Source organism: Diplodia corticola (assembly GCF_001883845.1).
Source record: "Diplodia corticola strain CBS 112549 chromosome Unknown scaffold1, whole genome shotgun sequence".
NCBI lineage: Eukaryota > Fungi > Ascomycota > Dothideomycetes > Botryosphaeriales > Botryosphaeriaceae > Diplodia > Diplodia corticola.
In genome coordinates this window covers 110,563-137,175 of record NW_017971480.1, presented here as the reverse complement: position 1 = coordinate 137,175, position 26,613 = coordinate 110,563, and the positions used below count along the sequence as shown (strand labels likewise).

The 26,613-nt window shown below is 56.6% G+C and overlaps 7 protein-coding genes across 7 annotated transcripts; 3 read left to right on the top strand and 4 right to left on the bottom strand.

The window, feature by feature from the left end:
* Positions 1–262: 262 nt before the first annotated feature.
* On the top strand, positions 263–7,400 carry BKCO1_100042 (pre-mrna-processing-splicing factor 8; the record flags this gene model as incomplete). The annotated part of the gene is made up of 2 exons (XM_020269815.1): positions 263–4,850; positions 4,921–7,400. 2 exons carry the CDS (start codon positions 263–265, stop codon positions 7,398–7,400), a joined length of 7,068 nt encoding a protein of 2,355 aa, XP_020135592.1.
* A 611-nt stretch (positions 7,401–8,011) lies between these two features.
* Positions 8,012–8,517, bottom strand: BKCO1_100041 (uncharacterized protein; the record flags this gene model as incomplete). Its single annotated transcript, XM_020269804.1, has 2 exons — positions 8,012–8,226; positions 8,283–8,517. 2 exons carry the CDS (start codon positions 8,515–8,517, stop codon positions 8,012–8,014), a joined length of 450 nt encoding a protein of 149 aa, XP_020135655.1.
* Positions 8,518–10,992: 2,475 nt separating this feature from the next.
* Positions 10,993–12,998, bottom strand: BKCO1_100040 (cytochrome p450; the record flags this gene model as incomplete). Its single annotated transcript, XM_020269793.1, has 5 exons — positions 10,993–11,689; positions 11,779–11,891; positions 11,954–12,307; positions 12,360–12,529; positions 12,587–12,998. The coding sequence occupies 5 exons, from the start codon at positions 12,996–12,998 to the stop codon at positions 10,993–10,995; spliced, it is 1,746 nt and encodes a 581-aa protein (XP_020135656.1).
* Positions 12,999–14,446: 1,448 nt separating this feature from the next.
* BKCO1_100039 (glmz-inactivating ntpase) lies at positions 14,447–14,932 on the bottom strand (the record flags this gene model as incomplete). Its single annotated transcript, XM_020269781.1, has 1 exon — positions 14,447–14,932. One exon carries the CDS (start codon positions 14,930–14,932, stop codon positions 14,447–14,449), a length of 486 nt encoding a protein of 161 aa, XP_020135174.1.
* A 584-nt stretch (positions 14,933–15,516) lies between these two features.
* Positions 15,517–17,722, top strand: BKCO1_100038 (malate dehydrogenase; the record flags this gene model as incomplete). Its single annotated transcript, XM_020269770.1, has 7 exons — positions 15,517–15,762; positions 15,820–16,023; positions 16,069–16,197; positions 16,247–16,381; positions 16,432–16,697; positions 16,783–17,150; positions 17,295–17,722. 7 exons carry the CDS (start codon positions 15,517–15,519, stop codon positions 17,720–17,722), a joined length of 1,776 nt encoding a protein of 591 aa, XP_020135173.1.
* Positions 17,723–18,085: 363 nt separating this feature from the next.
* On the bottom strand, positions 18,086–21,047 carry BKCO1_100037 (c6 transcription factor; the record flags this gene model as incomplete). Its single annotated transcript, XM_020269759.1, has 8 exons — positions 18,086–18,762; positions 18,812–19,033; positions 19,089–19,372; positions 19,424–19,446; positions 19,509–20,117; positions 20,177–20,485; positions 20,540–20,606; positions 20,767–21,047. 8 exons carry the CDS (start codon positions 21,045–21,047, stop codon positions 18,086–18,088), a joined length of 2,472 nt encoding a protein of 823 aa, XP_020135321.1.
* Positions 21,048–23,023: 1,976 nt separating this feature from the next.
* BKCO1_100036 (uncharacterized protein) lies at positions 23,024–26,596 on the top strand (the record flags this gene model as incomplete). The annotated part of the gene is made up of 1 exon (XM_020269748.1): positions 23,024–26,596. The coding sequence occupies one exon, from the start codon at positions 23,024–23,026 to the stop codon at positions 26,594–26,596; it is 3,573 nt and encodes a 1,190-aa protein (XP_020135172.1).
* Positions 26,597–26,613: the final 17 nt, after the last annotated feature.

Below are 26,613 nucleotides of genomic sequence, written 5' to 3'. Positions count from 1 at the left end.
CACCCCAGACGCGTCGCCGCATCTCAATTCAAACCCCATCACTGGTGTGAGAGGGTCGCGCGCAACCTTCGACACACGTGCATCTCCGCCCTCCTTCCCCGAGTACGCGTCATCTGAGGACCGCGTCTGTGGCGTCGACAACCGCCTCGGGCGACCGAGCTTGGGTTGCCTACCACGCACCTCCACACCCGCCGTCGAGCTCCGCAAACCCACCTTTGATCCATCCAGCGCACCACTGCGCGCATTGAACTCCACCGTCGCTATGTCGCTTCCTCCTCCACCCCCGCCGGGCTGGTCAGCCCCTCCTCCGCCTGGCGCCCCACCCGGCATGTCTGCGCCACCACCCCCAGGTTATCGCCCACCTGCCGACCCGCAAGTAGCAAAGTTCGCACAGAAGAAGAAGGAATGGCTCCGGATGCAGAGGCTAAGATTTGGAGAGAAGCGGAAGGCCGGCTTCGTGGAAACGACAAAGGCAGATATGCCGCCGGAGCACTTGCGGAAGATCGTCAAGGACATTGGTGATGTCTCGCAAAAGAAGTTCAGCAGCGACAAGCGGAGTTACCTGGGTGCGCTCAAGTTCATGCCGCACGCCGTGCTGAAGCTACTGGAAAACATGCCCATGCCGTGGGAAAGCACACGCGAGGTGAAAGTGCTCTACCACGTGAACGGCTGCCTCACTCTGGTCAACGAGATTCCGCGTGTCATCGAGCCAGTGTTCCATGCCCAGTGGGCAACAATGTGGGTGTGCATGCGCCGAGAGAAGAGCGATCGAAGACATTTCAAGAGAATGAGGTTTCCGCCTTTCGATGATGAGGAGCCGCCGCTTTCGTGGTCCGAGAACATCGAGGATGTTGAACCGTTGGAGCCCATCCAGATGGAGCTCGACGAGAATGAGGATGGTGCCGTCTATGAATGGTTTTACGATCACAGGCCACTCTTGGATACCCCGCATGTGAACGGACCGAGCTACAAGACTTGGAACTTAAGTCTTCCTCAGATGGCCACTCTCTATCGTCTCAGTCATCAGCTACTGAGCGATGTGGTGGACAAGAACTACTTCTACCTTTTCGACCAGAACAGTTTCCTGACCGCCAAGGCCTTGAACGTGGCAATTCCCGGTGGTCCTAGGTTCGAGCCGCTCTACAAGGATATCGATCCCAACGACGAGGACTTTGGAGAGTTCAACGCCATTGATCGTATCATTTTCCGCGCGCCAATCCGCACCGAATACCGTGTTGCCTTCCCTTTCCTTTATAACTCTCTGCCAAGAAGCGTGAAAGTTTCTTGGTATTCCTACCCTCAGGCTGTGTACGTCCGCGCCGAAGATCCCAGTCTACCCGCCTTCTACTTTGATCCTGTAATTAACCCCATTTCCTCCCGCGCCGTCGCACCCAAGAACATCGATATCCCGCATGAGGATGAGATCTTTGGAGAGGACGGTGAAGACGATTTTGAGCTGCCTGCCGAAGTCGAGCCATTTTTGGGCGAGCAGGAACTGTACACAGAAGACACCGCATCTGCGATTGCCCTGTGGTGGGCGCCTTTCCCTTTCGACCGCCGGTCTGGACGTATGGTTCGCGCCCAAGATGTGCCTTTGGTGAAGCAATGGTATCTTGAGCATGTCCCACAGGGACAGCCGGTCAAGGTCCGGGTTTCCTATCAGAAGCTTCTCAAGACTTACGTCCTGAACGAGCTTCACAAGAAGCCACCGAAGGCCTTGAACAGCCAGAATCTCATGAAGTCGCTAAAAACGACCAAGTTCTTCCAGCAGACCACCATCGATTGGGTCGAAGCGGGTCTTCAGGTCTGCAGGCAGGGTTTCAACATGCTCAACCTTCTCATTCATCGCAAGAACCTTACTTACCTCCACCTCGACTACAACTTCAACCTTAAGCCTATCAAAACCCTGACGACCAAGGAGCGCAAGAAGTCTCGATTCGGAAACGCGTTCCACCTGATGCGTGAAATTCTCCGCTTGACCAAACTCATCGTCGATGCCCAGGTACAATACCGTCTCGGCAACATCGACGCTTTCCAGCTGGCGGATGGTATTCTGTACGCGTTCAACCACGTCGGCCAATTGACTGGTATGTACAGGTACAAGTACAAGCTCATGCATCAGATTCGTACCTGCAAGGATCTCAAGCACTTGATCTACTACAGGTTCAACTCTGGACCCGTTGGCAAAGGTCCTGGTTGTGGTTTCTGGGCTCCTGCGTGGCGCGTCTGGCTCTTCTTCATGAGAGGTATCATCCCTCTTCTCGAGCGCTGGCTTGGCAACTTGCTGTCTCGCCAATTCGAAGGTCGCCACAGCAAAGGTGTTGCAAAGACCGTCACAAAGCAGCGCGTGGAATCTCATTTCGATTTGGAGCTGCGCGCCTCCGTCATGGCCGACCTCATGGACATGATGCCCGAGGGCATCAAGCAGAACAAGGTTAACACCGTTTTGCAACACTTGTCTGAAGCCTGGAGATGCTGGAAGAGTAACATCCCCTGGAAGGTGCCCGGTCTTCCTGCTCCTATCGAGAATATCATTCTGCGTTATGTCAAGAGTAAGGCAGACTGGTGGGTTTCAGTGGCCCATTACAACCGTGAGAGAATTCGGAGAGGCGCCACGGTAGACAAGACCGTCGCAAAGAAGAACTTGGGCCGCCTCACTCGCCTATGGCTTAAGGCGGAGCAGGAAAGACAGCACAACTACATGAAAGACGGTCCTTACGTTTCTTCAGAGGAGGCTGTTGCCATCTACACGACCATGGTCCACTGGCTCGAGTCAAGGAAGTTCCAGCCCATCCCGTTCCCGAGTGTGTCCTACAAACATGACACGAAGATCCTTATTCTGGCGCTCGAACGTCTGCGTGAGGCATACTCCGTCAAGGGCCGTCTGAACCAGAGCCAGAGAGAAGAGCTGGCGCTCATTGAGCAGGCTTACGATTCTCCTGGTACCACGCTGGCACGAATCAAGCGTTTCTTGTTGACCCAGCGTGCCTTCAAGGAGGTCGGTATTGACATGAATGATAACTACAGCGACATCAATCCGGTCTATGACATCGAACCCATCGAGAAGATCACGGATGCCTACCTTGACCAGTACCTCTGGTACCAGGCCGATCAGCGCCACCTGTTCCCATCGTGGATCAAACCCTCTGACTCGGAAGTCCCTCCGCTGTTGGTATACAAGTGGGCTCAAGGAATCAACAACCTTGACAAGGTCTGGGAGTACCAGGAGGGCGAGTGCAACGTCATGATTGAGACCAAACTGTCCAAGGTCTACGAGAAGATCGACCTTACCCTACTCAATCGCCTCCTCCGTCTCATCATGGACCACAACTTGGCGGATTACATCACATCCAAGAACAACGTCCAGCTGAACTACAAGGACATGAACCATACCAACAGTTACGGCATGATTCGCGGTCTCCAATTCTCGGCCTTCGTTTTCCAGTACTACGGTCTCATGCTCGATCTGCTACTGCTCGGTCTGCAGAGAGCGAGCGAGCTTGCTGGTCCTCCTGGCGCTCCCAACGACTTCCTGCAATTCCGAGACAGGGCCACCGAGAGCAAGCATCCCATCAGGCTGTACACCCGCTACATCGACAAGATTTGGGTGTTCTTCAGGTTCGATGCTGATGAGTCGCGTGATCTGATTCAGCGCTTCCTTACGGAGCAGCCGGATCCCAACTTCGAAAACGTCATCGGCTACAAGAACAAGAAGTGTTGGCCTCGAGACTCTCGTATGCGTCTTATGCGTCACGACGTCAACCTAGGTCGCGCCGTGTTCTGGGACCTCAAGAACCGTCTTCCTCGTTCTGTGACGACCATCGATTGGGATGACACGTTTGCGAGTGTCTACAGCAGGGACAACCCTAACCTCCTTTTCTCTATGTGTGGTTTTGAGGTCCGCATCCTGCCAAAGATTCGCAACCAGAGCGACGAGTTCCCTGTCAAGGACAGTGTCTGGTCACTGGTTGACAACACTACCAAGGAGAGAACGGCCCATGCGTTTTTGCAGGTGACTGAGGAAGACATTCAGAAGTTCAACAACCGGATCAGACAGATTTTGATGTCTTCTGGTTCGACAACCTTCACGAAGATCGCGAACAAGTGGAACACGGCTCTGATTGCCCTCTTCACTTATTACCGTGAAGCTGCTGCGTCGACTGTCAACTTGCTGGACACGATTGTGAAGTGCGAGACCAAGATCCAGACCCGTGTTAAGATCGGTCTCAACTCCAAGATGCCTTCGCGTTTCCCGCCGGCCGTGTTTTACACGCCAAAGGAATTGGGTGGCCTTGGTATGATTTCTGGATCCCACATCCTCATTCCCGCCAGTGACAAGCGCTGGTCCAAGCAGACCGATACCGGCGTCACTCACTACCGCGCTGGTATGTCTCACGATGAGGAGACCCTGATCCCGAACATCTTCCGCTACATAATCCCGTGGGAGGCCGAGTTCATTGATTCTCAGCGTGTGTGGACGGAGTATTCGCAGAAGCGTATGGAAGCCAACCAACAGAACCGCCGTCTAACGCTTGAGGATCTCGAGGACAGCTGGGACCGCGGTCTGCCTCGTATCAACACTCTGTTCCAGAAGGACCGTAGCACCCTTAGCTTCGACAAGGGATTCCGCTCTCGTACCGAGTTCAAGATCTACCAGCACATGAAGAGCAACCCATTCTGGTGGACGAGCCAGCGCCACGATGGCAAACTGTGGAACCTCAATGCTTACCGTACAGATGTCATCCAGGCCCTTGGTGGTGTCGAAACCATTCTGGAACACACCTTGTTCAAGGCAACAGCTTTTCCCTCTTGGGAGGGTCTGTTCTGGGAACGCGCTAGCGGTTTTGAAGGTTTGTTGGATCCTTTCCATTACTTTTTCTCGTACTCGCATCTTTACAGATTACTAACGGATTTTTACAGAGTCCATGAAGTTCAAGAAGCTTACCAACGCTCAACGTTCCGGTCTGAATCAAATTCCCAATCGTCGTTTCACGCTTTGGTGGTCGCCTACCATCAACCGTGCCAACGTATACGTCGGTTTCCAGGTCCAACTCGACTTGACGGGCATTTTCCTGCACGGCAAGATTCCAACGCTGAAGATCTCCCTCATTCAGATCTTCCGTGCCCATTTGTGGCAGAAGATCCACGAGTCTGTTGTGATGGACTTGTGTCAGGTCTTTGACCAGGAGCTCGAGGCACTTGGCATCGAGACAGTGCAGAAGGAGACTATTCACCCTAGAAAGTCGTACAAGATGAACAGTTCTTGTGCCGATATCCTTCTGTTCGCCAGTCACAAGTGGAGTGTCTCGCCTCCATCACTCCTTTACGATACCAAGGACACAATGACCGCCACGACGACAAACAAGTTCTGGGTCGATGTGCAGCTGCGTTACGGTGATTACGACTCGCACGACATTGAGCGTTACGTGCGTGCCAAGTACCTCGACTACACGACCGACAGCATGTCCATCTACCCGTCGGCTACTGGTCTCATGATCGGTATCGATCTGGCTTACAACCTCTACTCTGCATATGGACAGTACTTCCCTGGTCTTAAGCAGCTCGTTCAGCAGGCCATGGCAAAGATCATGAAGGCCAACCCTGCTCTGTACGTTTTGCGCGAGCGTATCCGCAAGGGTCTGCAGCTGTATGCTTCTGAGAGCAACCAGGAGTTCCTCAACTCTCAGAATTACTCGGAGCTTTTCAGCAACCAGGTGCAGCTCTTCATCGACGATACGAACGTCTACCGTGTCACCATTCACAAGACGTTCGAAGGCAACTTGACGACCAAGCCAATCAACGGCGCTATCTTCATTTTCAACCCTCGCACTGGTCAGCTATTCTTGAAGATTATCCACACCAGTGTCTGGGCCGGCCAAAAGCGTCTCGGACAGTTGGCCAAGTGGAAGACGGCAGAAGAAGTTGCTGCTTTGATCCGTTCGCTGCCCGTAGAGGAGCAGCCCAAGCAGTTGATCGTCACCCGTAAGGGTCTTCTCGATCCCCTCGAGGTTCACTTGCTCGACTTCCCTAACATCTCCATTCGCGCTTCGGAACTGCAGCTTCCTTTCCAGGCCGCTATGAAGGTTGAGAAGCTTGGTGACATGATCCTTAGGGCGACGGAGCCGCAGATGGTCCTTTTCAACTTGTACGACGAGTGGCTGAAGACCATCTCATCCTACACGGCTTTCTCGCGTCTGATCCTGATTTTGCGTGCGCTGCACGTCAATCAAGACAAGACCAAGCTCATCCTCCGTCCCGATAAGACGGTCATTACCCAGGAGCACCACATCTGGCCCACGCTGTCTGACGAGGACTGGATCAAGGTGGAAGTGTCGCTTCGCGATCTGATCTTGAACGACTATGGCAAGAAAAACAACGTCAACACGTCCAGTTTGACAAGCAGCGAAGTTCGTGATATCATCTTGGGTATGGAGATCAGTGCGCCATCTCTGCAGCGTCAGCAAGCCGCCGAGATTGAGAAGGCGCAACAAGAGCAGCAGCAACTCACCGCCGTCACGACGAAGACTCAGAACGTGCACGGTGAAGACATTGTTGTCACGACGACCTCTCAGTATGAGCAGGCTACTTTTGCCTCCAAGACCGAGTGGCGTACTCGAGCCATTGCGACCAGCAACCTGCGGACGAGATCGAACAACATCTACATCAGCTCCGACGACATCCGGGAAGATGACCACTACACTTACATCATGCCCAAGAATGTGCTGAAGCGTTTCATCACCATCGCGGATCTGCGGGTGCAGGTTGCCGGCTATCTTTACGGCAATTCGCCGCCAGACAACGAGCACGTGAAGGAGGTCAAGACGATCGTCATGATCCCGCAGGTGGGCAACACGCGCGATGTGCAGCTGCCGCACCAGCTGCCGCAGCACGAGTACCTCAACAACATGGAGCCGCTGGGCGTCATCCACACGGTTTCGGGCAACGAGCTGCCGTACATGAGCCCGATGGACGTGACGCAGCACGCGCGGTTGATGAACGCGCATTCGTCATGGGACAAGAAGACGGTGACGATGACGGTGTCGTTCACGCCGGGCTCCGTCTCGCTCGCAGCGTGGGCGCTCACGCCCAACGGCTACAAGTGGGGCGCCGAGAACAAGGACACGCAGAGCGACCAGCCGGCGGGCTTCTCGACCAGCATGGGCGAGAAATGCCAGCTGCTGCTGTCGGACAAGATCAGGGGCTACTTCCTGGTGCCCGAGACAGGCGTATGGAACTACAGCTTCATGGGCAGCGGCTTCGGCACGGTCGAGAAGAAGCCGTTCGACGTCAAGCTGGACACGCCCAAGGCCTTCTACGACGACATTCACCGGCCGCTGCACTTTATGAGCTTCGCGGAGCTGGAGGACATCTGGGTCGATCGGGAGAACGAATTTGAGTAATACACTCGCTGATCCTTGAGCGTGGTGGTGGTGGTTCGGTGCGAATGATGTAAGATGAGAAGACTCTTAGCCTTGCAGGATGGTGGTGGATGATGCTTGCGGGTTACGCGTTCATGCGTCTATGGCGTTTTGTTTGACATGGGGAATAACTAACTTTGGCCCGATTGATGGGAGGATGGCAGTCGTTTCTAGTTTCCTCTTTCACCAGCACACAAAATCTGTTGTACTTTGGGGACAATGCAGCACAAAAGGGCCGGTTCTCCGCCTGGTGGGTCTTGTAGTATAATGATAGGAAAGTTTCCCGCACAGCGGGTTGCAAAAATAACTGTGCCTCCTCACATCCAGCTCATGGCGATGATACATCCTACTTGCGTAGGTAGTGCAATATAGTGTCTGAACGGAAATGCGAGTCTTGAATGCGGACAAAACGCGTACAGATATTGGATTCAATTACCCAGGGCTTCCCGCCCTTGGTTTATCCCAAATGCCCTGCCCTCTTCCATGTGTGTATTGGGAGCACTTGTCCGGACGTAGAAGTAGTATTGGAAATTACAGTGGTGATGTCCGGCTACCGACTTCAACCACCGACAATGCTATCATCCATCACAGACCTACGCCGAGCTACGCTGGCGCATGGCGCTTAACGCCTTCGCCCTCCGCTCCATGTACACGGAGTCGAGGAACGGCGAGGGCTCCTGGCGCGAGTTGAACTGCCTCACAACCGAGGAGTCGACACGGTGTTGTTGACCCGCCGCGGATTCTTTGACAGGGGTGTAACAGTCACTCAAAGGCCCGTTCACAGGTTTCTTTTTCCCGTTTCCGGTATCTGATGAAACACCATGGACACCGGGAGATGAAAGGGAGACGGGCGATCATACTTACTGCTTCTTTTCTTAGTAGCCGCTGCCGCTGCTGCCGTCTTCTTGGACGGTGGCAGAGGCGGGGCCACGAGCATGAGGGAGCCGCGTGCTTCCGAGGGCTTCTCATCAACGCTGCCACTGCCGCCATACGATGACGTCGCGCCGCCCTTGCCGCCGGGTTTCGTCAACGGGCGTTTGGTAACGAGGCGGCGGGCCGACGTGGTGTGACCGGATGCTCGTGGCTGCGCTGTCGCCATGATCTTGATCCCAGCAAGCTTTCGCGGATGGGGGTGGTTTGGAGGGAGGATGGAGAAAGTTCATGTATGTCGGGGGGTAGCCTTCGATGATGCAGGGCGCCGTTGGGCGTTTACCGGATCGAGGAAATGGTGGGTTGCAGAGCGACTCGCGCGGGCGGCGCGAGCGACGTGGGGCTGACAAGGGCCGATCGGCTGGGTTGGCGCGGGTGGCGCGGACGGCGGGCGAGGGCTGACTACTGACGCTCCAACGCGGTGTGGCTTGAGCGGCCGTGACACGGGTGTTTGCTGGCGGTGAACGGTCGGGTGCGGGAGCTTTGCGTGTGGGTTTGGCTGCTTGTGGGCAATGGCCGTGTCAAAGGATTCGCCCCGAGCCCTAAGCAGCCAGAAGTCGTTGCCGCCATGGCTGCCATCAGACTCGCGAGCTCCGTCCGTCCCTCGCCCAAGTCCTACCCCCCCACGCATGTCAGACTTGGCCATGGACGAGACGGAGGCCCGCGCAAATCAGCCCGCAGCCCGCTCTGCCTCCCCGCGTGATCTCTCGCCAGCGCTCCCGCCCTCGCCAGGGCTGTGTACTGATGTCAGCAGAGCTCTTGCGCTGCCGTCTGTTGCTGTCTGCGCCACGTGTGGCCCAGAGCAATCCATGGCAGGCACCGCCATGACTACACTCCATACAAGAGCTCGGCCAAGAGCAAGCAACGCGCGGCATGCGTTCCGTTTTGCGCATGATGCAAGACGGGCACGACGGGCAGCCAGCAAGCAAGCAAGCTGCGGCCCATCTGCGGCCGCAGTCACGGGGCCCCACCAGCGGCTCCGTCGTACACGCACTGGCTTGCTGCTGGCTTGCTGCTCTCTTCATGGCCTCGCGCCGCATTTCTCAATTGGGATAATGGAGCTTTCAGACGTTTGACCTTGGTCTCGCTCGCCCCATGCGCCTGCTTGCTTTGGGTTTAGTTGCGAGAAGGAGGGCTTGTGAGGGCAGAGGGCCTACATTGTCTCCTTCCGGCGGTGAGTGACGCCGCCATCGCTGTTGTGTTGGTCCTCGATTGTCGCGGTTTGAGCGCTGTGAAGACGGTTGTGCGGTTGCACAATGGGGGCCAAGCTCTCCAAGCCGTCTCTCATCTCTCCCAGGAACACCACGGATGCCGGCAACCTCCATCCCAAAATCTCTTCTGCCTTAATTATAAGCATATCCAGAATGCTCCTATGGTATCGTCGAGACACACTCCGGGCTTCACAGCTCGCTACCTGCCGCTAGGGATCTCTGCACCAATCACTTCGCAAAGACCACTGTCCAGCTGCCCATACCCTGCGCGACGGACCGCACTTTGATCAACCTTCCGACCCCCCCTTCCCGTAAAATGGCAGCGTTTCAAGGGCAAACCCTGAGCCAAAAACCCTACGCCTTCCCAGAACGGGACCACCCTTTGACGCACCCTTCCGACAAGAGGAAAAGAACAGCGAGAACGACTAACACCCGGGGTCATCCCAATACACAGTACCTACGCATCTTGCCTAGTTCCCCACACTTCCCGCCTGTCAGCCGTCGCCAACACTACCAGGAGCCCCTTCCGTTTCTCGATGGGATTCCCCGCCGATCGGCTCTTGACCGCGTTTGGCATAGTGAGCCGTTTACTGATCCTTGGGGCCGTAGCGGAGGGTGGGGCACGCCGTGCCGCGGTTGGCATGGCGTTAACCAGGGGGAGGGGGTTGGGTGGGGGGGTGTTGCGTGTGGTAGGTATGAACAAGTCAACGGTTTGGGTGTGGCTCCGGAATCGCCGATAACCTAGAGATGGGTGTGGGAACAGCCTCACAAGGAAAGTAGCTGCTGATGCAGCTGTTCAGCGCGCCGTTTTCCGGCGTCAACTCAAATGGCGGAGGAGCAAGCCATCATCATGCTGATACTGATGATGAGGGCCCTAGTGTTTACGGGTTCCCAACTGCATCCTTCCCGTTCACGGAAGCCACCGAGTCGGTTGAGCCCTTGACGTCAACGCTGCGCTGTTGCTCTGGGGACAGCCCTAGGGGAGTGAAACGGCCGTGCGAGGCCCTATCGCCTGAGCAGACACAGCACAAGGGCAGTGACCCCTGTAAGGCCAAAGTCGAAACACGGGCAGGGTTCCGATCTTCATTCAAACGGAGTGCCCTCATTCCCAAAGAGGTATCTGCTCAATTGCTTTGACCATTTCCACAAGATGGCCATGGCTTCGCTTGACAGAGCATCCGTATTGCCGCCTTAGTAAGTGTCACTACGACATGGAACCTCACTTGTCATAAAGTAATGCATAGTAGACAGCGGTTGAACAAGTCTCGACGATGTGTACCCAAGCAATACCATTTCCCTCCCCACCAATCCCACACAGCCCTTCGCATAGAAAAGAGAGGGAAAAAAAAAGGAAGTGGACAAGAGGGCAGTGAAGACGAAACAACAAAGCCCCCCAGCCATCACCCACCTCCAACCCTCACTCTCTCTCCCCTTCACCCCTCCTTCTCCAACCCAGACCCCAACTCCTTGAACCCCAACCTCAGCCTCGGCACCCCCATGGTAAAATGATCCTTGATCTCATCCAACCAGCCCGCCAGACTCCTCCCCTCCCCATCCATCCACACGACGTCGAACCTCGCCACCGTCCGCGCCACCGCGCTGCGCAGCTCCATCATCGCCAGCCCCTTCCCCGGACACTGGTACGGGCCGATGAGGAAGGGGATGAAGGCCTCGCGGCGCCGGATGAGGTGTGACTGCTGCTCCGTCCACCGCTCGGGCCGGAACGCGTCCGGGTCGACGAAGTTGCGCGGGTCGCGCGTGATGCCGCAGGGGGGGATGGAGACGATGGTGTTGGGAGGGATGTATGTGGTCGTCGTCGTCGTCGTCGTCTTCGTCTCCGTCGCGAGGCTGGTACCTGCAGGCGACTGTAGTAGTTGTTCGGTTTCGGTCGTTTTGGGAATGTGCAGGCCCGAGGGCCCTGTGACGCGCGACGACGCCCACAGCACGGGCGGGTGCAGCCGGAGGCATTCGTTGATGGTGGCGTCGAGGAGGGGCAGCGTCGGCCGCAGGCAGGTGTATGCGCCGCCTGGCGCGAGGGCGGGGGCGACTTCGGCGCGCAGGCGGGAGAGGTGCGCCGGGTGCGTGGCGAGGTAGGCGAAGATGATGGCGAGGGCGCCGGCGGCGGTGTCGCTGGGGGAAGAGAACGGATCGAAGGGTTAGCGGGGAGTTTGCGTGTGTGTGTGTAAAACAGGAGTGTGGAGGAGGATGCGGGAATTTACCTTCCAGCACCGATGATGAGGCGCGCTTCTGCATCGAGCAGCGTGCGGCCAGCCGCGTCGTTGCGAGTGTGAGCCATGAGATGGCCCATGAGATCCGCCTGCGGATTTTTCATCTGATGAAGCCATGTGTCAGTGATCAAGTGGAAGTGACTCTGCTGTGTGCGCCAGATATTACCTGCTTCCGCACTTGGACCTTAGCAGAAGACCAGTCCTTCAGCCGTTTCATGGGTCCTGGGAGGACGGAGAAGATCTCGAGCATCTTGATCATCCAGGGCGTATGCAAGAACAAGCCAATCATCTCCAAACTTTCGTAAATGCTCTTGAAGATGGACTCATCCTCCACGGTAGACTTCCCATTCAAGTATCCACCTGGTTTCCCAAAAGCCAGCGCGCACATGACATCGAAGCTGAATCGTTGGGCCATTTCATTGAAGGGCACGGGCGTACCGCTTTGGCTGTGCCGCGCTAGAACCGAGAGGAGATCGTCTGTGATAGCTTCTATTCGAGGTGCAAAGCCCTCGAGTGCAACCTGTACAGTTCTGAGCAAATGATGATATACCCATACCCCGCGAAACCCTCACCTTGAACCCATTGTCCCATACACGACGTCTCTGGCGGTGAAAGTCCTTGTCTAGCGTCGTATGAACAGACTGTTCTAGTGAACCATAGAACGGGCCTTTGCTCGTCTTGGCTGATGGACCGAGAATCGGAATTATGGCATCTGGATCCGTTATGGAAAGATCTCGTGGGCCTGGAAATAGGTGAATACTTGGAATATCAGGCGTTTTAGAGCGTGTTTTGGACGTACCAATCCTGACGTAGTCTCCGTACTCTGCATGAAGCTGGCGGCTGAACTTGTACCACTGCCCCCGCGCCTCTGCCGTTTGAATGGTGGCCCAGAACTTCGAAAGTCTGGCGGCAAAGGGGCCGGGGAATCGCTTCAAAGGGTGGAATAATGCGCGATGAACGAGAGTGCTGAGACTTAGTCCCGAGATGAAGGTTACAGTGACGGCAAAGGAAGCAGAGTAGCTGTAATCTCCATAAGGAGAGGAACCCAGAGACTTTACGAGAGCAAAGTAGATGGCCACGAACGCGCTGGCTACCTGTAACGGGTATCTGTCGAGCTCAACTCGTCTGAACAGGCTGTGGTGTGTAAGAATGCCGCACAGGAAGGACAGTGCCAACCAGGCAAGATGGCGAGGAGACTGAGACATGTCCATGATGGGGTCAACTCTTCTGCAGCGAAGAGAGTCAGACTGTCGTGAACCTTGGGGTTGGGCTTCTGCGGGGCATATTAGGCGCGAACATCCTTGTCGTTTTCCAGGCCCCCACGGCCGGCGTGTCTTGATATTGGCGGGCTCGCTTCCCCAAGAATGTGATTCGACAAATAACGTCCCGCCTCCGGGCCCATGGGTTCCAAGATCTATATCAAAAGGCAATGTTAGGGCTGCAGAGATTAGAACTGTGTACAATCAGGCATTCCAGCTCTCATCCATCGAGTCCAGCGTGAATCTGTGGAATGCGACAGAAGCGATTCCAGTAGCCACCACTAGTTTGGTAAGAAATGGCGCCCCATGGTCCACGTAGAGTATTTTCCTTGTGGAGGAGATGACGCTTCGAAGCATCATGATGACTGTTATCACATGTAACGAGAATGGTATGTACAATTAAGTAAAAATCTTCCAGGTAGTTTTTCGAGTGGTGAGGCATAATGACCTGCCACAAGACTAGGTGCGTGAAGGAAGTCACGTTCCAGTGCCAACATGACCATAATATGTGTGGCGCAATTAAGATGACGAGTGCTAGTGGAGAAGGATCCTGAGGATTTGAACCGGCCGGCGGGGAGAGTGTCAGCTTACCCAGGACCCCTGTGGACGATGGGTTCCATGGCCAAGAAAAGAGGCGAGCTCAAATACGGAGCTATTTGTTCCGGCAAATATTGGATGCAACAACAGCCGGAAGAGTTGTGGCTGAACCGCACAGGCCATCTGCCGAAGAGCAAGTCGAGATTGTGGAATGGTCGAAGTCGTATGAAGAAATGGGGTTGTCTCTCATTTTCAGCAGTAGGCGTGCGTTCTTGAGATGCAAAGTGCTGACCGGCTTCTTCGCAACATCCGGCAGCTATGTGCGCCGGTTGAGACAGGAAACCGACGGAAATGCTTTCGGGTAGCACTATGCAACTCGGGTCCCTGGCACATGTTGCTTTTTCTTTATGCTCGTACCCTCGTGTCCTGGCCATTATAAGTAGCTGTGTATGTAGCCAATAGTGGGACTGAGTGGTGAGGGGCTGCGACGCTCGCTTTTTTATGTTGTTCAGACCATGCTCCCCATACGAGACACGGGTCGTCATAGACTTGGATTCATTGGATAGGGTACACCTTGGAGCTTGGGAGGCAAGGCTCGACAGGTACACAGCACCCTGCGACACGGAGACCCTTTACAACCTTGTGCAACGCGGTAGAACCGGATATTGGCATTTGAGGATGCGGCAATATCACGAGGAAGCAAGTCCCATCGCATGGCTGTGCCACGCTCAGAAGCGATAGACAAGTATACACAAGAGCATAAGCTGAGCGGAGAAACATGTCGTAGATGGCCGTCTTGAGCATTAAAGGAAATCTCATGGCGAGGTAGCGTCATACTTCCCGCGTCCATCCATCGTCGTCATCTACTCATAATGATTGTCTTTGTCTGTCACGTCATCGAGCTCCCGGTGGATGGCTTTGACGTGCCAAGTACTGGGCCATTCTTCGGTTTCCACCAGCGACTCGACGAATGCTGGGCTGCGATGCTTTCCCTTGGAGCAAAAGCAACCGACCAACAAGACATCCGGGTCCTGCTCGGTGGTTGATGGAGCTGTGGGGCGGTGCGGAGGCGGGCGCCTTCGACTGAGCTCGAATTCAGTCATGGCGGCTTTGATGATGCCATATGCGCGGTTCAGCTCGGCGCAGAAGGCCGTGTCTTGCAACAGCGCTGTCTGGAGATCTCGATGCTTGCCTGTCATGGCCTGGCGCATTGCGCGGGGAGGGTTCGGCACCGAGTGGAGGTCGAATTGAAAGGCTGGCTCAGGGCGCAGCGGCGGACTGTTCGAGTGCGACACTAGGCAGAGAGTGTACCGAGGCACATTGTCCTGAGGGGAGGCGGCTCGGGACATGCTGAAGGGTGTGGGGTGGGGATGCCAGCGAGAGCAGCAACCGGTTCGTAGGACTTGACAAGGGTGACTCAGCAGGCCCTGCATCTGCTCGCCAAGCTTTCTGCGGGCCACGGCGGGGCAGAGCTTGTTTGCCTGGACTGGCGGGTCGCTCCGGATCGCAGCTTCATCTCTGCTGACTGATAAGGTTGTCTGGCGTCGCGGCGGGCTCACGGCTGCTGAGTCGTGGGCGCTAAGCAGGCAGGTAGATATGAGCGGGCCACGACGTCATGGCCGGGTCCCGCCGACGCTGCAGGTGCGCAGCAAGCAACAACCTGCTCAACACCAGACCGACAGGCTGGCTTGACATCGCCTCCCACTTTTCTCTCAGATGCAAAGCTCAATCGCCTCGCCCCTCACCCGCGCCAAGCTTGCCAGAACCAAGACCCTCGCCATCCGTGCCCGAGCTCCCCGCTCTTTCCACTCGACCTCACCCACCAATATGGCTTCCAAGCATCCCAAGTTTGGCCATCTTCCATTGTCCACTTCCGGACCTCTGGACAGCGCTCTGACTGCAGGTCGCCGCCATCCAGCACCGTCAGTGTTTCATGCTGACTTTCTCCCTCGCTCAGGGCTCCGCCTTGCTCAACACGCCTTATTTCAACAAAGGCACTGCTTTCACCAAGGAAGAGCGCGATGCTTTCAAGCTCCATGGCCTGCTGCCCCAGAACGTCCAGACTCTCGAGGACCAGGTCAAACGCGCCTATGACCAGTACAGCAGCCGCCCCAATCCGCTGGCCAAGAACACCTTCATGACGAGCATGAAGGAACAGAACGAGGTCTTGTACTACCGAGTATGTGCCCACTCTGCCTCCTTTGCCATGCCATTGTGCTCACCACCGCCTCTGCAGCTCATCCAAGACCACCTGAAAGAGATGTTCAGCGTCATCTACACCCCCACCGAAGGCGAGGCAATTGCAAACTACTCAAGGCTCTTCCGCCGTCCCGAAGGCTGTTTCCTCAACATCGACGACGCCGACAGGATCCCTGATGACCTGGACCAGTTCGGCCCCTCGGACGAAATCGACTTGATAGTCGTGAGCGACGGCGAACAGGTACTTGCCTTCACCTAACTTCGCCCCCCATCTAACAGAGTCCAGATCCTGGGCATCGGTGATCAAGGCGTGGGCGGCATCCTCATCTCCATCGCAAAGCTAGTCATCTACACGCTTTGTGCCGGCATCCACCCTGCCCGCGTTCTGCCCGTGGTTCTGGACTGCGGAACCAACGTGAGTATCATTGGCCTCCTTCATGCATCGCCTCTGACACCGTGCACAGAATGAGGAATTGCTCAACGACGACCTCTACCTGGGCCTTCGTAAGCCAAGAGCGCGCGGGGAGAAGTACGATGCCTTCGTCGACAAGTTCATCACCTCGGCCCGTAAAAGGTACCCGAGAGCTTACATCCACTTTGTAAGTCTCTCCAGCTCGGCTGCTTCCTCGCTGCTCCTAATCCGACACAGGAGGACTTTGGCCTACCCAATGCCCGGCGGATCCTCGATAAGTACACACCGGAGATCCCTTGCTTCAATGACGACGTCCAAGGCACTGGCTGTGTTACGCTCGCTGCCATCATGTCTGCTATGCATATTGCCAACGTCGATTACAAGGATTTGAGAGTACTCCTGTTTGGTGCTGGTACGGCGGGAACCGGCATAGCAGACCAGATCAAGGACGCCATTGCCGTATCGACCGAGAAATCCGTGGAAGAGGCAGGAGCGCAGATATGGTACGCAAGCTCCTCAAATCAGTTTTCCATATTTCTTTTCCCTTTCAGGGGGTTGGGGGGAACAAGTCCAATTAACTTCGGTCAGGTGTGTCGACAAGCCAGGACTCCTCCTGAAGTCCAAGAAGGACGAGCTCACCCCGGCACAAGTCGGCTACGCTCGCGACGACGCCGAGTGGGAGGGCAAGAACCACGGCGACCTGCTGACCGTCATCAAGGAGGTCAAGCCCCACGTGCTGATCGGCACGTCCACCAAGCCGGGCGCCTTCACCAAGGAGGCCATTGAGGAGATGGCCAAGCACGTGGACCGGCCCATCATCTTCCCGCTCAGCAACCCGACCAAGCTGCACGAGGCCAAGCCCGCTGACCTCTTCGAGTGGACAAAGGGCAAGTGCCTCATCGCCACGGGAAGCCCCTTCGACCCCGTCGAATACGATGGCAAGAAATACGAGATAGGTAAGCTTTCGCGCAGGCTACCCCTTCCCCCTCCCCCTCGTACTGCCTTTCAGCCCCGCTTGTAACGAGCGGATAGTTGCAACAATCGAATTTTCACTAACCACAACGGTGGCATCCCGCCACCCGTTGCCCCCCCCTCTCCAGCCGAATGCAACAACTCCACCACCTTCCCGGGCATCGGCCTCGGCGCCGTCCTCAGCCGCACCCGGCTCATGACGCCGTCCCTCCTCGTCGCCGCCGTCGGCGCCCTCGCCGCCCAGGCCCCCGCCCTCAAGGACGCGAACAAGGACACGCCGCGCGCCCTCGCCCTGCTGCCCGACGTCACCGACGTGCGCGAGATCAGCGTGCACATCGCCAAGGCCGTCATCAAGAAGGCCGTCGAGGAGGGGCTGAACGAGGAGGAGGACATCCCCGAGGACGACGGCGATCTGGAGGAGTGGATCAGGGAGCAGATGTGGGATCCCGTGTACCGCCCGCTGCGCAGGGTCGATCCGGAGGGCGCGAGCAGGCTCGCCAAGGGCGAGGCTGGCGCGAGTAGCGTGCGTAGGCCGGGGAGCTTCAGTTATCATTAGGCTCATCAGACCCAGAAAGACGGACAGACGAACGGGTGGTTGGTTCTGCGGCCGTCGTTCGTGTGGTTGTTAAGCCGGTAAATAACTAATACAACTTACATAGAATGATGAAATGCGCACGGCCGGTCAGACGAGTGAGTCAGACAGGGCTTTGTCACAGGTGATCATTACAAGGTGCGGCTTTGGAAAATTACCGGCTGATGTTCCTATTCTCTCGAGAAGCATTAGATTAGACTAAAAAACGTAGTCTCCTAGGAAAACAGTCTAGTGCTCGAGAAAAGCCGCTACCAGGCCGATGGGCGTTCCACCTAACTCATTGCTCTCGTGGCCTCGGGGAAGAAATGAAAAGAAGAGTGGGGATATCTAAGCGTTCCAAGACACGGGTTCGGGATATACCGGCGCCGCTTGGTGTGGTGGACCAAACTGCTGCGTCGGAGCCGGTTGAGGCTCGTGACCGCCGCCGCCAACGTCGCCGCCAAAAAGACTGGCCAGATCCACGCCCATTCCCATGCTGGAGAAATCAAAGTCACCAAAGGCGGCCATGTCCCAATTGTAGCTGTTCATTGCCTGGCCGCCCATGCCGTTATCGTAATAGCCTTGCTGGGCGGGCGGCGCTTGGGCCTGTTGGGCTACTTCCGAGAGCAGATGGAGCGGAGTTTGTGTCGTGGCGACGTTGTTTCCGTTGGCAGGGAATGCGTGACGGGCCTGTTCGTGCGCACCGTTCACTGTCGAGTTGGTCGCAGCTGGCGCTGAAGTGCCACTGGCAGAGGCCGGGGCTTGTCCCGAGAAGACGTCCACGCATGTCTCGCCATTCTTCATCCGGTTGAACTTCTCGCGAAGGCGCAAGAGAATGCGCGGGAATTTGGTATGTGGAGATTGCGGGTCACGCTCTTCAGTATGCTGAAAGCGCCGGATGAGATTGTCAAAGTAGTGCTCCAAGCGAAGTGAGTCAGGCGTGATCACGCTGCCCAGATCGCCCGGAATTGTTGCATCTGCCCAAAGCTTTGTGAGGCAGACGGTGGAATACACGCACCGTACAGCTTGATATCTTGGTCAGTTTGGTAACCGCGTTGAGCTGGGGACTCTTACAGAATATGAGCGGCAGCGCGTAAAACGCGTCGAATTCAAGAGAAAGAAAGCTATCGAGAACCCCGTGACAGGATTTTACGCATTCTTTGAGTGAGCTGGTCTGCACTGCACCCAACGATTTTCGACACCCCTCTTCCGAGGAATCGTCGATATTCTGAGTATGGTGCATAGCAACCTCATGGGTGTAGAGGCTGACAACACTTTCCGAGAACTTCAGGACAGCTGTTGGGTTGCACGTCAGTATTCGTTGCCAGCAAAAAGTAGTCGCCAAACATACTCTGGTTAGCGTTCGGTGGTCTTTGCGGCTGAAGCAACTCAAGTTTTGTATCGTAGTTCCTCAGCGCAATTTCATTGTACTTCTCGGAGAAATTGGCGCTGGCAACAGGATCATCCATGGAAAACTGTGACGCGACATTTTCCGCAATAGCCGCTAGTCTGATATGGTAGCAGAGTACCTTGTCAGACGGCACGGCGTCCGATGACGACTCAAGCTCAGAGATGCACTCGTCCATGTATTGGTTCCAGCGAAGGAGCATGGGTCTCCGAAGTACCATGGAAATGCTGTGAGGCATTAGCACACAATCTGTTTCGAGCGTTGGATGTGAGCCTCACTTGGTTCCTAAGTAGTAGCAAACCTTGAGAAGAAAGGTGATGGTCAGCTTGTTGGACACTGTCATATCAACGGCATACAACTTACCATGAATGATCTCCTAGCATCAATTCCTCCTGCATTCGGAAGACATCTGCGGAAGGGACCAAGGCCGAGTTTGGCTTTAGCCTTGCCGGCTCGCTTCCCAAGACCTAGCTCAAGAGCCATAGTTATGGCAGCGTTGGTCATCATGTAGAAAGCGTGGCGCTCATATACCACAGGAGGGCGATACCAGAGCACGCACACCAGCAGGGCTTGAACAATTTCAAGCGACTTGTCTTGTCGACGCCAGATAAGCTCCGCAAACCAGTTTTGCAGGAGGTCTGCCAGATACCGCTGTGTCTCTGCTGGGACGAGAGGATCGCAGCCGAAGGAGGCAGCGCTCGATACTGACAGGAACAACAACGGCTTTTCATCCCGGAGATTCTGGGCCGTTGTTTCCTGCGGAAGTAGTACAGCGGGAAAGGCCGGCATCAAGACATTGATGTAACGGCTCACGATACGCTCGGCAACATCAGGACTGATGCACCTCTCGACCTCGTAGGAAATGTACGAGTAGTCTGACTGGGGAGGACGATTTTCAACCCTTTGATGGGCGGCAGCCGCAATTTCAGCGTGCTCATCGTACATGATCTCTCGCCGTGCTTCGTTGGACATCTGTACGGCCATGAGTCACAAGGCTTGGGGGGGTTTTTCGTGCGACAGGCGGAACTTACAAGGGCGTCATGCTGGTCGTTCATCCGGCGGCGCTTCTCGGGTCGCGTCGAGTCCGCAAACTCGACGGCTTGAGCACCGTCAGGGAATGGTGGATGGGTTGCATAATTATAGGACGCAACGGGATTATCGCCCAGCCGAGCAGTTAGTTCGTTCACCTTCTTTTCAAGCTCCGCAACTCTCGTGTCGGCCTTTTTGGTGCGCTTTTTCGTGGGTGCGGTTGTTACGCAAACCTTTTTGGACTTGAGACAACGCTTGCACGGAATTGCTTCTGAAATGACACCATTCTCTTCTTGCGGATCACAGCGCACCTGGAGGTGTCAGCTTGGACTCGACAATAGGAATTTAGCTATGCATGTACATACCTTCAGTGAGCGGCAGTGGTCGCACGCGCGCAGGCGTTTGCCATCTGGACCGAGCTTTGTCTGGGCACTGCAGGACTGTCAGAGAGCGAGATTGGTTCGGCATTGTCTTGGGCGCGACGTGAGAAGCGGCACCACGACGGGCTTGCGCTAATAAGGCATGGGTGGTGGGTTGGCGCGCAGTGGGCAAAAACTGGCGAAATGCAGTGAGAAGCGAAGGCTGCACGCACGTCTGAGAATTGGGATCGGCAGCGCCGACAGAGGCAGAGCTTGGAGTTGAGGGACGGCGATCCTGGGCAGCGGTCGCGATAGCCTGGAGAGCAGCATCGGCGGAGTCGGCGGGCGTCTGCGACGCGGTCTGGGCCTGCGGCGGGTAGGACGCGTAGAAGGCGTTGTGGGCGTAAAAAGAGTCTTGCAGCCCCTGGAGGCGTTGTTTGAAGTCCTGGTCGGAGCGCTCAGGCTGCTGGCCGCCGAACTCGAGGGCGGGATCTATGCGCGGCGGCTCTGACATGTTTGCCTGTGGGCTGGTGACGGTCCATCGGCGAGCGACGTTGTCGGCGATTTCACTCTCCGACCTTCGCCGGCTGGGGCTGCGCTGCGCTAGTCCTCTCTCGGCCAAGCTTCCTGATCTCACCAAGCGCCATTCACGTGCTCTCCTTCCCTCAGCGCGTCACCGCCGCCTCGTGTCAGCGCCGACTCGACACGGAAGGCTGACGTACCCCCGTGTCGGTGTCCCCAGGACGGCCTGGCGACTCCGGCGTTGCACATCGCGTGCACCCATTGGTGCCGCTTTCCCGGTGTCGGCTTGCCTTGTCTTGGCGCCGATTGCATCTCTGCCGTCTCCTATAAACATGTCCGCCCGCTTGATTATTGCCACCTGTTAATCCGATCCTGCCCCCGCGCGACACCATAACATCATAGAGTGACGGAGGCTTCAGGGGACTCTATTTTGGTTCTATGCGGGAACGACCGGCCCGTTACCGCCCAGAAGATTCCAAAGCCGGTGATCACCAGATGGTGGATGCGTCCTGCGCACTGCACGGTGAACGATCAGCCCGACTGCTGCGGCGAATTGCCTGCTCCTGTCGTTATTAACACCTATTTGACCACTGCACCCTGCCAATACTCCGGGTCGTTTACCACTGTTGGGCCGAGCACTATCTGTTCCCCTGGGTTGCTCGTGCCGAGTCTGAGGCAGAGAATGCAGATACGGGAAGCTGAAGCCACAACAAGGTCGACTCGGCCGAAGGGCCGTGCAGAGATGCCGCCCTATACACAGTACAGCTTGCGACAAGCGAAGGCCAGCGCAAATGATTGTAGCTCCACCGCGGGCTCGCCGCAGGGTGAGCTTCGACCGCGTTTGCGCAATGCGGCGAGCCTCGCCAGCGGAGATCTGCGTGTATTTGAGTCGTGTGGAGAAGCGCGCTGGCACAAGATACCTAGGAACGCAAGCCACTGAAGACAACGCACGAGTCGGTCCAGGACGGGCAGAAGCGTGAGAAATCGAGTACAAAGTGGCCACCTTTTTTTTTTTTCAGCCACACGCCGGCGGTACGAGGCGCGCCAGCGGCCGTATCGCTTCGCAGATGCGTTTCGGTTGTCGGCAGCACACGTCAGGCTGTCCATAATTTCTGGCATAAACATGCGGAGGGCAGCGAAGCAGGGACGCGGTGCTGGCGGAGAAGGGCGGGCAAATGGGTCACCGACAAGTGGTCGCACTGCGGCCGGCAGTGGAGTCGATCAGCGGCGCAAGGAACGCTCGCTCATGGAGCAGACTGCGATTGTCGCGCGTGCCGGGCCGGGCAGCTTGGTCGGGAGCTTGCCATGGAGCCATCTACGGAGGGCCTCCAGCAGCGGAAGAATGTGCCAATCAGCGGGCGGGCGGGCTCGTCGTGGAGCGGGGAGGCTGCAGAATGTTGTGTGCGGAGCGTCTCAAGTGTGCATCAATCAGGGCAGCGACACCAAAATAGCAGCGGGTGCACTGCCACTGCGCGACGCGCTAGCACGAGATCAGCGTGGGCGAATGGCGCTGCCCTGCCGACACGGAGCACCAGTCCATTATTACTGCTGCCACCCCTCGTCCCCCGGGATCGCGACTTATGACGCCGCCCGCCTGCTCGCCGCCTGGTCCAGCTCCTCCTCACGCTCGCTGAGTCGTCCGCGCCGTTACCTCGCCCTCCGCTCGCTCGTTCGCTCGCCCGCCCGACGCGCCCTGGACCACGACCACGACCGCGCCCCTCGTCCAGCAACACTGTCTCGCCACCTCACGCCTCCGCTCGCCGTGGCATGGTCACTTCGCCCGCCGCTCCCCGCGCGTCGCTAAGTCCTGACCCGGCCCCTGGCCGCCGTGTCTCCGCCCACGCCGCCCCTGCTCTGCTCGGTGTTTCGTCTTGACAAGCATCCTCGCTGCCTCCGCCAAATCGCCGGCCGTCTGATCTACGCAGCCACCACGGCTGACGTCGACGCCGCCCGCTGCGCTGCACTTGGATGGAAGCTCCCCTCGCTTCTCCGTCGCAACCACATCATGAGCTCGTCAGACGCCGCGTAGGCCCGACCTCCGCTGCCATGGAGCTCTCCCGGCCACAGGGTCCTGCGCCATGGACCACAAGCCACCGCCCGCGACGGAAGATGCTATGGTCGAGACCGCCCGCTGCTCCGTCTCTCCTGCTGGTGCTAGCTGTGTTTCTGTCGACTGCCAGCGCCGCCTTCATCCACTTCGAGAACTGCCTCGACCCTGCCATCATCCACAGTACTCCAAAACAACTTCAATTCACGCCCTACTTCTTCAGCGCTCGCTTCAACTCCACGGATGAGAGCCACAACCTCAACATAACAATCTACGGGAACGTGTCGGGTCAGGCAACGCAAGGCACCTTGCCAGCTTGGAACAATGAGTCGTACTGGAACAACCCCAACGAGACTTTTGGCAAGATTGTGGATCTCAGTACTTCCAACAACAAATATTCGACCCTCTTCGCCAAAACTAACGTCGTGACGTACACCCCTTGGCAGGCCCAGCCTTCTCGCTTCTGCGAGTCTGTGGTCAACGCTTCCTGCCCCATTGGCCCGTCCTACTATGCAGATAGGTTGGATCCGTACAGCCTGCCGGCTTTTACCGTGGCCCACGAGTATTTCAGCACGTATGCTTTCACGACTTTGGCAACCACCGTACGTGTGCAGTCCGGAGACAAGGGGGCACCGGATCTGGCTTGTGTGTCGGCCAATATCACCCCGGACCTTGGGAGTACCATTTCAAACGCACTTCGCTACTTGCCAGCCGTAATCCTGATCATGGCCGGTGTTGCCACCGTTTTTGCGGCTATATTCAGCCCTTGGGGTTCGTCCGATCCGTTCAGATGGACAAGTAACTACGGTCGTGATGAGGACCTGCTGCGCCTGGTGACCCCTGGATTCGGAGATTGCTTAGCGTACATCCAATTCATTGTCCTCGGCGGAAGCCTCAGCCTCAATTACCCAGGATTCTACCAACCAGTTGTCAGCAAGGCCAGTTGGTCGACGCTTCTTTTCAACGAGAGTCTAGTAACACCAGGGAACATCAGCTCCAACAGCCTCGTAGATGGGATGTACGTTGTCAACGGGACTTATGGCTTGTCCAGGCTGGCGGAATTGATCGGTATCGCGAAAGACCAGGACATTTGGGCTAATATGGCCATTTGGTACGTGGGCATCACCGTCGGAGCAGTGCTACTGTGTCAGATATTTTTTATGCTCCGCTGGGCTTACCGCTACTTGTCGAATATCCAAGAAGAGGACCTGCGCAGCAAAAATCTCCCCTTCTCCACAGGCGTGGTGGTCCGCATGACGTTTAACTTCTTTCTGTTGCCGATCATTGCCATCTCGTTCTTCCAATTGGTTGTTGCGGATCGATCGCCCTCATCTGTCGTAGCGATGGCTGTCGTTCTCTTGGTCGCAGTGATGGGACTTGCAGCGTGGATCTTCCGACTTATTTTCACGACCAAGCCACGTGCACATCTCTTTGACGACCTCCCGACCGTCTTGACGTATGGCCCCCTCTACAACACATATTCTGATGATGCCGCGCCGTTCGCATTCATACCGGTTTTGCTGGCCTTCATCCGCGGTGTAGCGATCGGTGCCATCCAACCTTCTGGAATTGCTCAGATCATCATCTTGGCCATCTGCGAAGTGATCTACATTCTGACCCTCCACGCATTCCGTCCGTTCCAGGCTCCAACATCTATGAACGCATACCACACATTCTTCTCGGTAGTCAGGCTCGTTACAACCCTTTTGAGTGTGGCGTTTGTACCAAACCTTGGCGTGTCAGAAGATTCCAAAGGATGGATCGGATACATCAATCTCTTTCTGCATGCGATTGTCCTGGTCTTTGGGTTTTTCTTGAACTCTATTCAGACGATCGTTGAAGTGACGGCTAGGTTGGCCGGCGCCGGTGATGCCAGAGGAGGGCTCACCAAGGTCTTTGGCAAAAGACAGTTGTCACGTCGCACTCACCGTCGCCAACAAGGAAGCAGTATTAACTCAAACGCAGCTATGCTCGCGGCAGACAGGGAGTCAAAGCTGGGAAGTCGTTCACGGAGTTTGTCCGCGAGTTCTGCCGTGCTCCTCAATCGCCACCCTGGAATGGACAGCCGAATGAGCAGCGGCTTTGATCGCTTTAGCTCTGGTGGAGAAATGAGCAATTACGGCGGCGCAAGCCCAGAACCAGGAACGCCAGGCGGTTCTGCAACCCCCTACACACTCTTGCCCAGTGGTAGCGCATCAGCAGGTTCACGCAGACCAACTTTTGGCTCACGTGGGTTGGACGTCCAGGATCCGTACTACCGGCCGCCAAGGACGAAGAGAGCAACACCCGAGGCATACGTTCCGGGTGCTCGCAGCCGGCAGTCATGGGGTAGTAGTGACTTGATCAATAAGCCTTACGACGACCCCACGGACCATGCAGATGCAGGCGAAGGAGCCGCACAAGGAGCACCTTTCTCTCCGAGTCGAGGAAGCATCACTCCCGCCTACTTGCGAACACATAGGGATGATTCAGATCCCGAAATCCTAGGACCACGGAGACCTCGGGCAGATTATGCCGTAAGAGAATCAGATTTCTATTACGGTGTGACCCGGGGGCCACCTCTGGCCGAAGGCCAACCAACCCGCAAGCTCAAGACGGGCCCTGCGGATCCAATGGGACCAATATCATCTGCAGGAGGATGGCTGAAGGGTCTATTCGGGGGCAAGCGCCAGGAGAAGGGCAAGGGGTTCGAGGTCGTTCGGAGCGCAAGAGCACCGCAACTGCTAGCGCTCGAAGAAGACGATGAGCGCGCCCCTGGAGCTCATCACGAACCATATCGAGACAATCCTGACACGCAAGCCGGGGCGCGACGTGAATCAGCGGCAACGGACAGCTCTGGGGAAGGTGGGATAGAGATGGCTCGACGCGACTCAAGAGAGTCGCGTGATTCGGAGGAGAGCAGCGAGGGGGAACACCTCATCGACGATGGGCATTCGTCTGATTCAGGGAGGCAACGAGTTTCGGATGTTCCTCCATCGCTGGGGCCTATTGAAACGGGAGCGGGGATCGAACTGCCCAGTCGAGTTGGATCCAAGGCCAGCTCAAAGGTGTCAAAGGTGGGCTCGTTAGGGAGAGCGCCAAGCATCCCAAGAAAGAGCTCCAAACGCAACTCCAGCCAGGATGGCTCGTTTATGCAAGCAGGGTCGCGGCTGTCGACAATCGAGCAAGGACAGGCGTCAGGAGACTATCTAAGACCGACAACGAAAGACCAGGTACCGCGTCTTCCATTCGGGTCGTCGGAGCCGTCACCTTCGCCTGAGCGATCGGCGGCATCAAGCATCCGTGGCGACGGGTCTCAGAGCGCAGCGGGCGGAGGGGTAATGGCAAGAAGCGTGTCAGATGCAGAGCGTCCGCTGAGCACGGGATACGTGCACCAGCACAAGACGTCGGAGCACATCCAACCAGGCCTCAACGACTCGACGCACTTGGGGAGTGCAGCTGAATTTGTCCACACGCCGCTGGGGAGTCGGAGCAGCAGGCGCAGCGAAGAGTAATTCCCATTCTCTGTGTA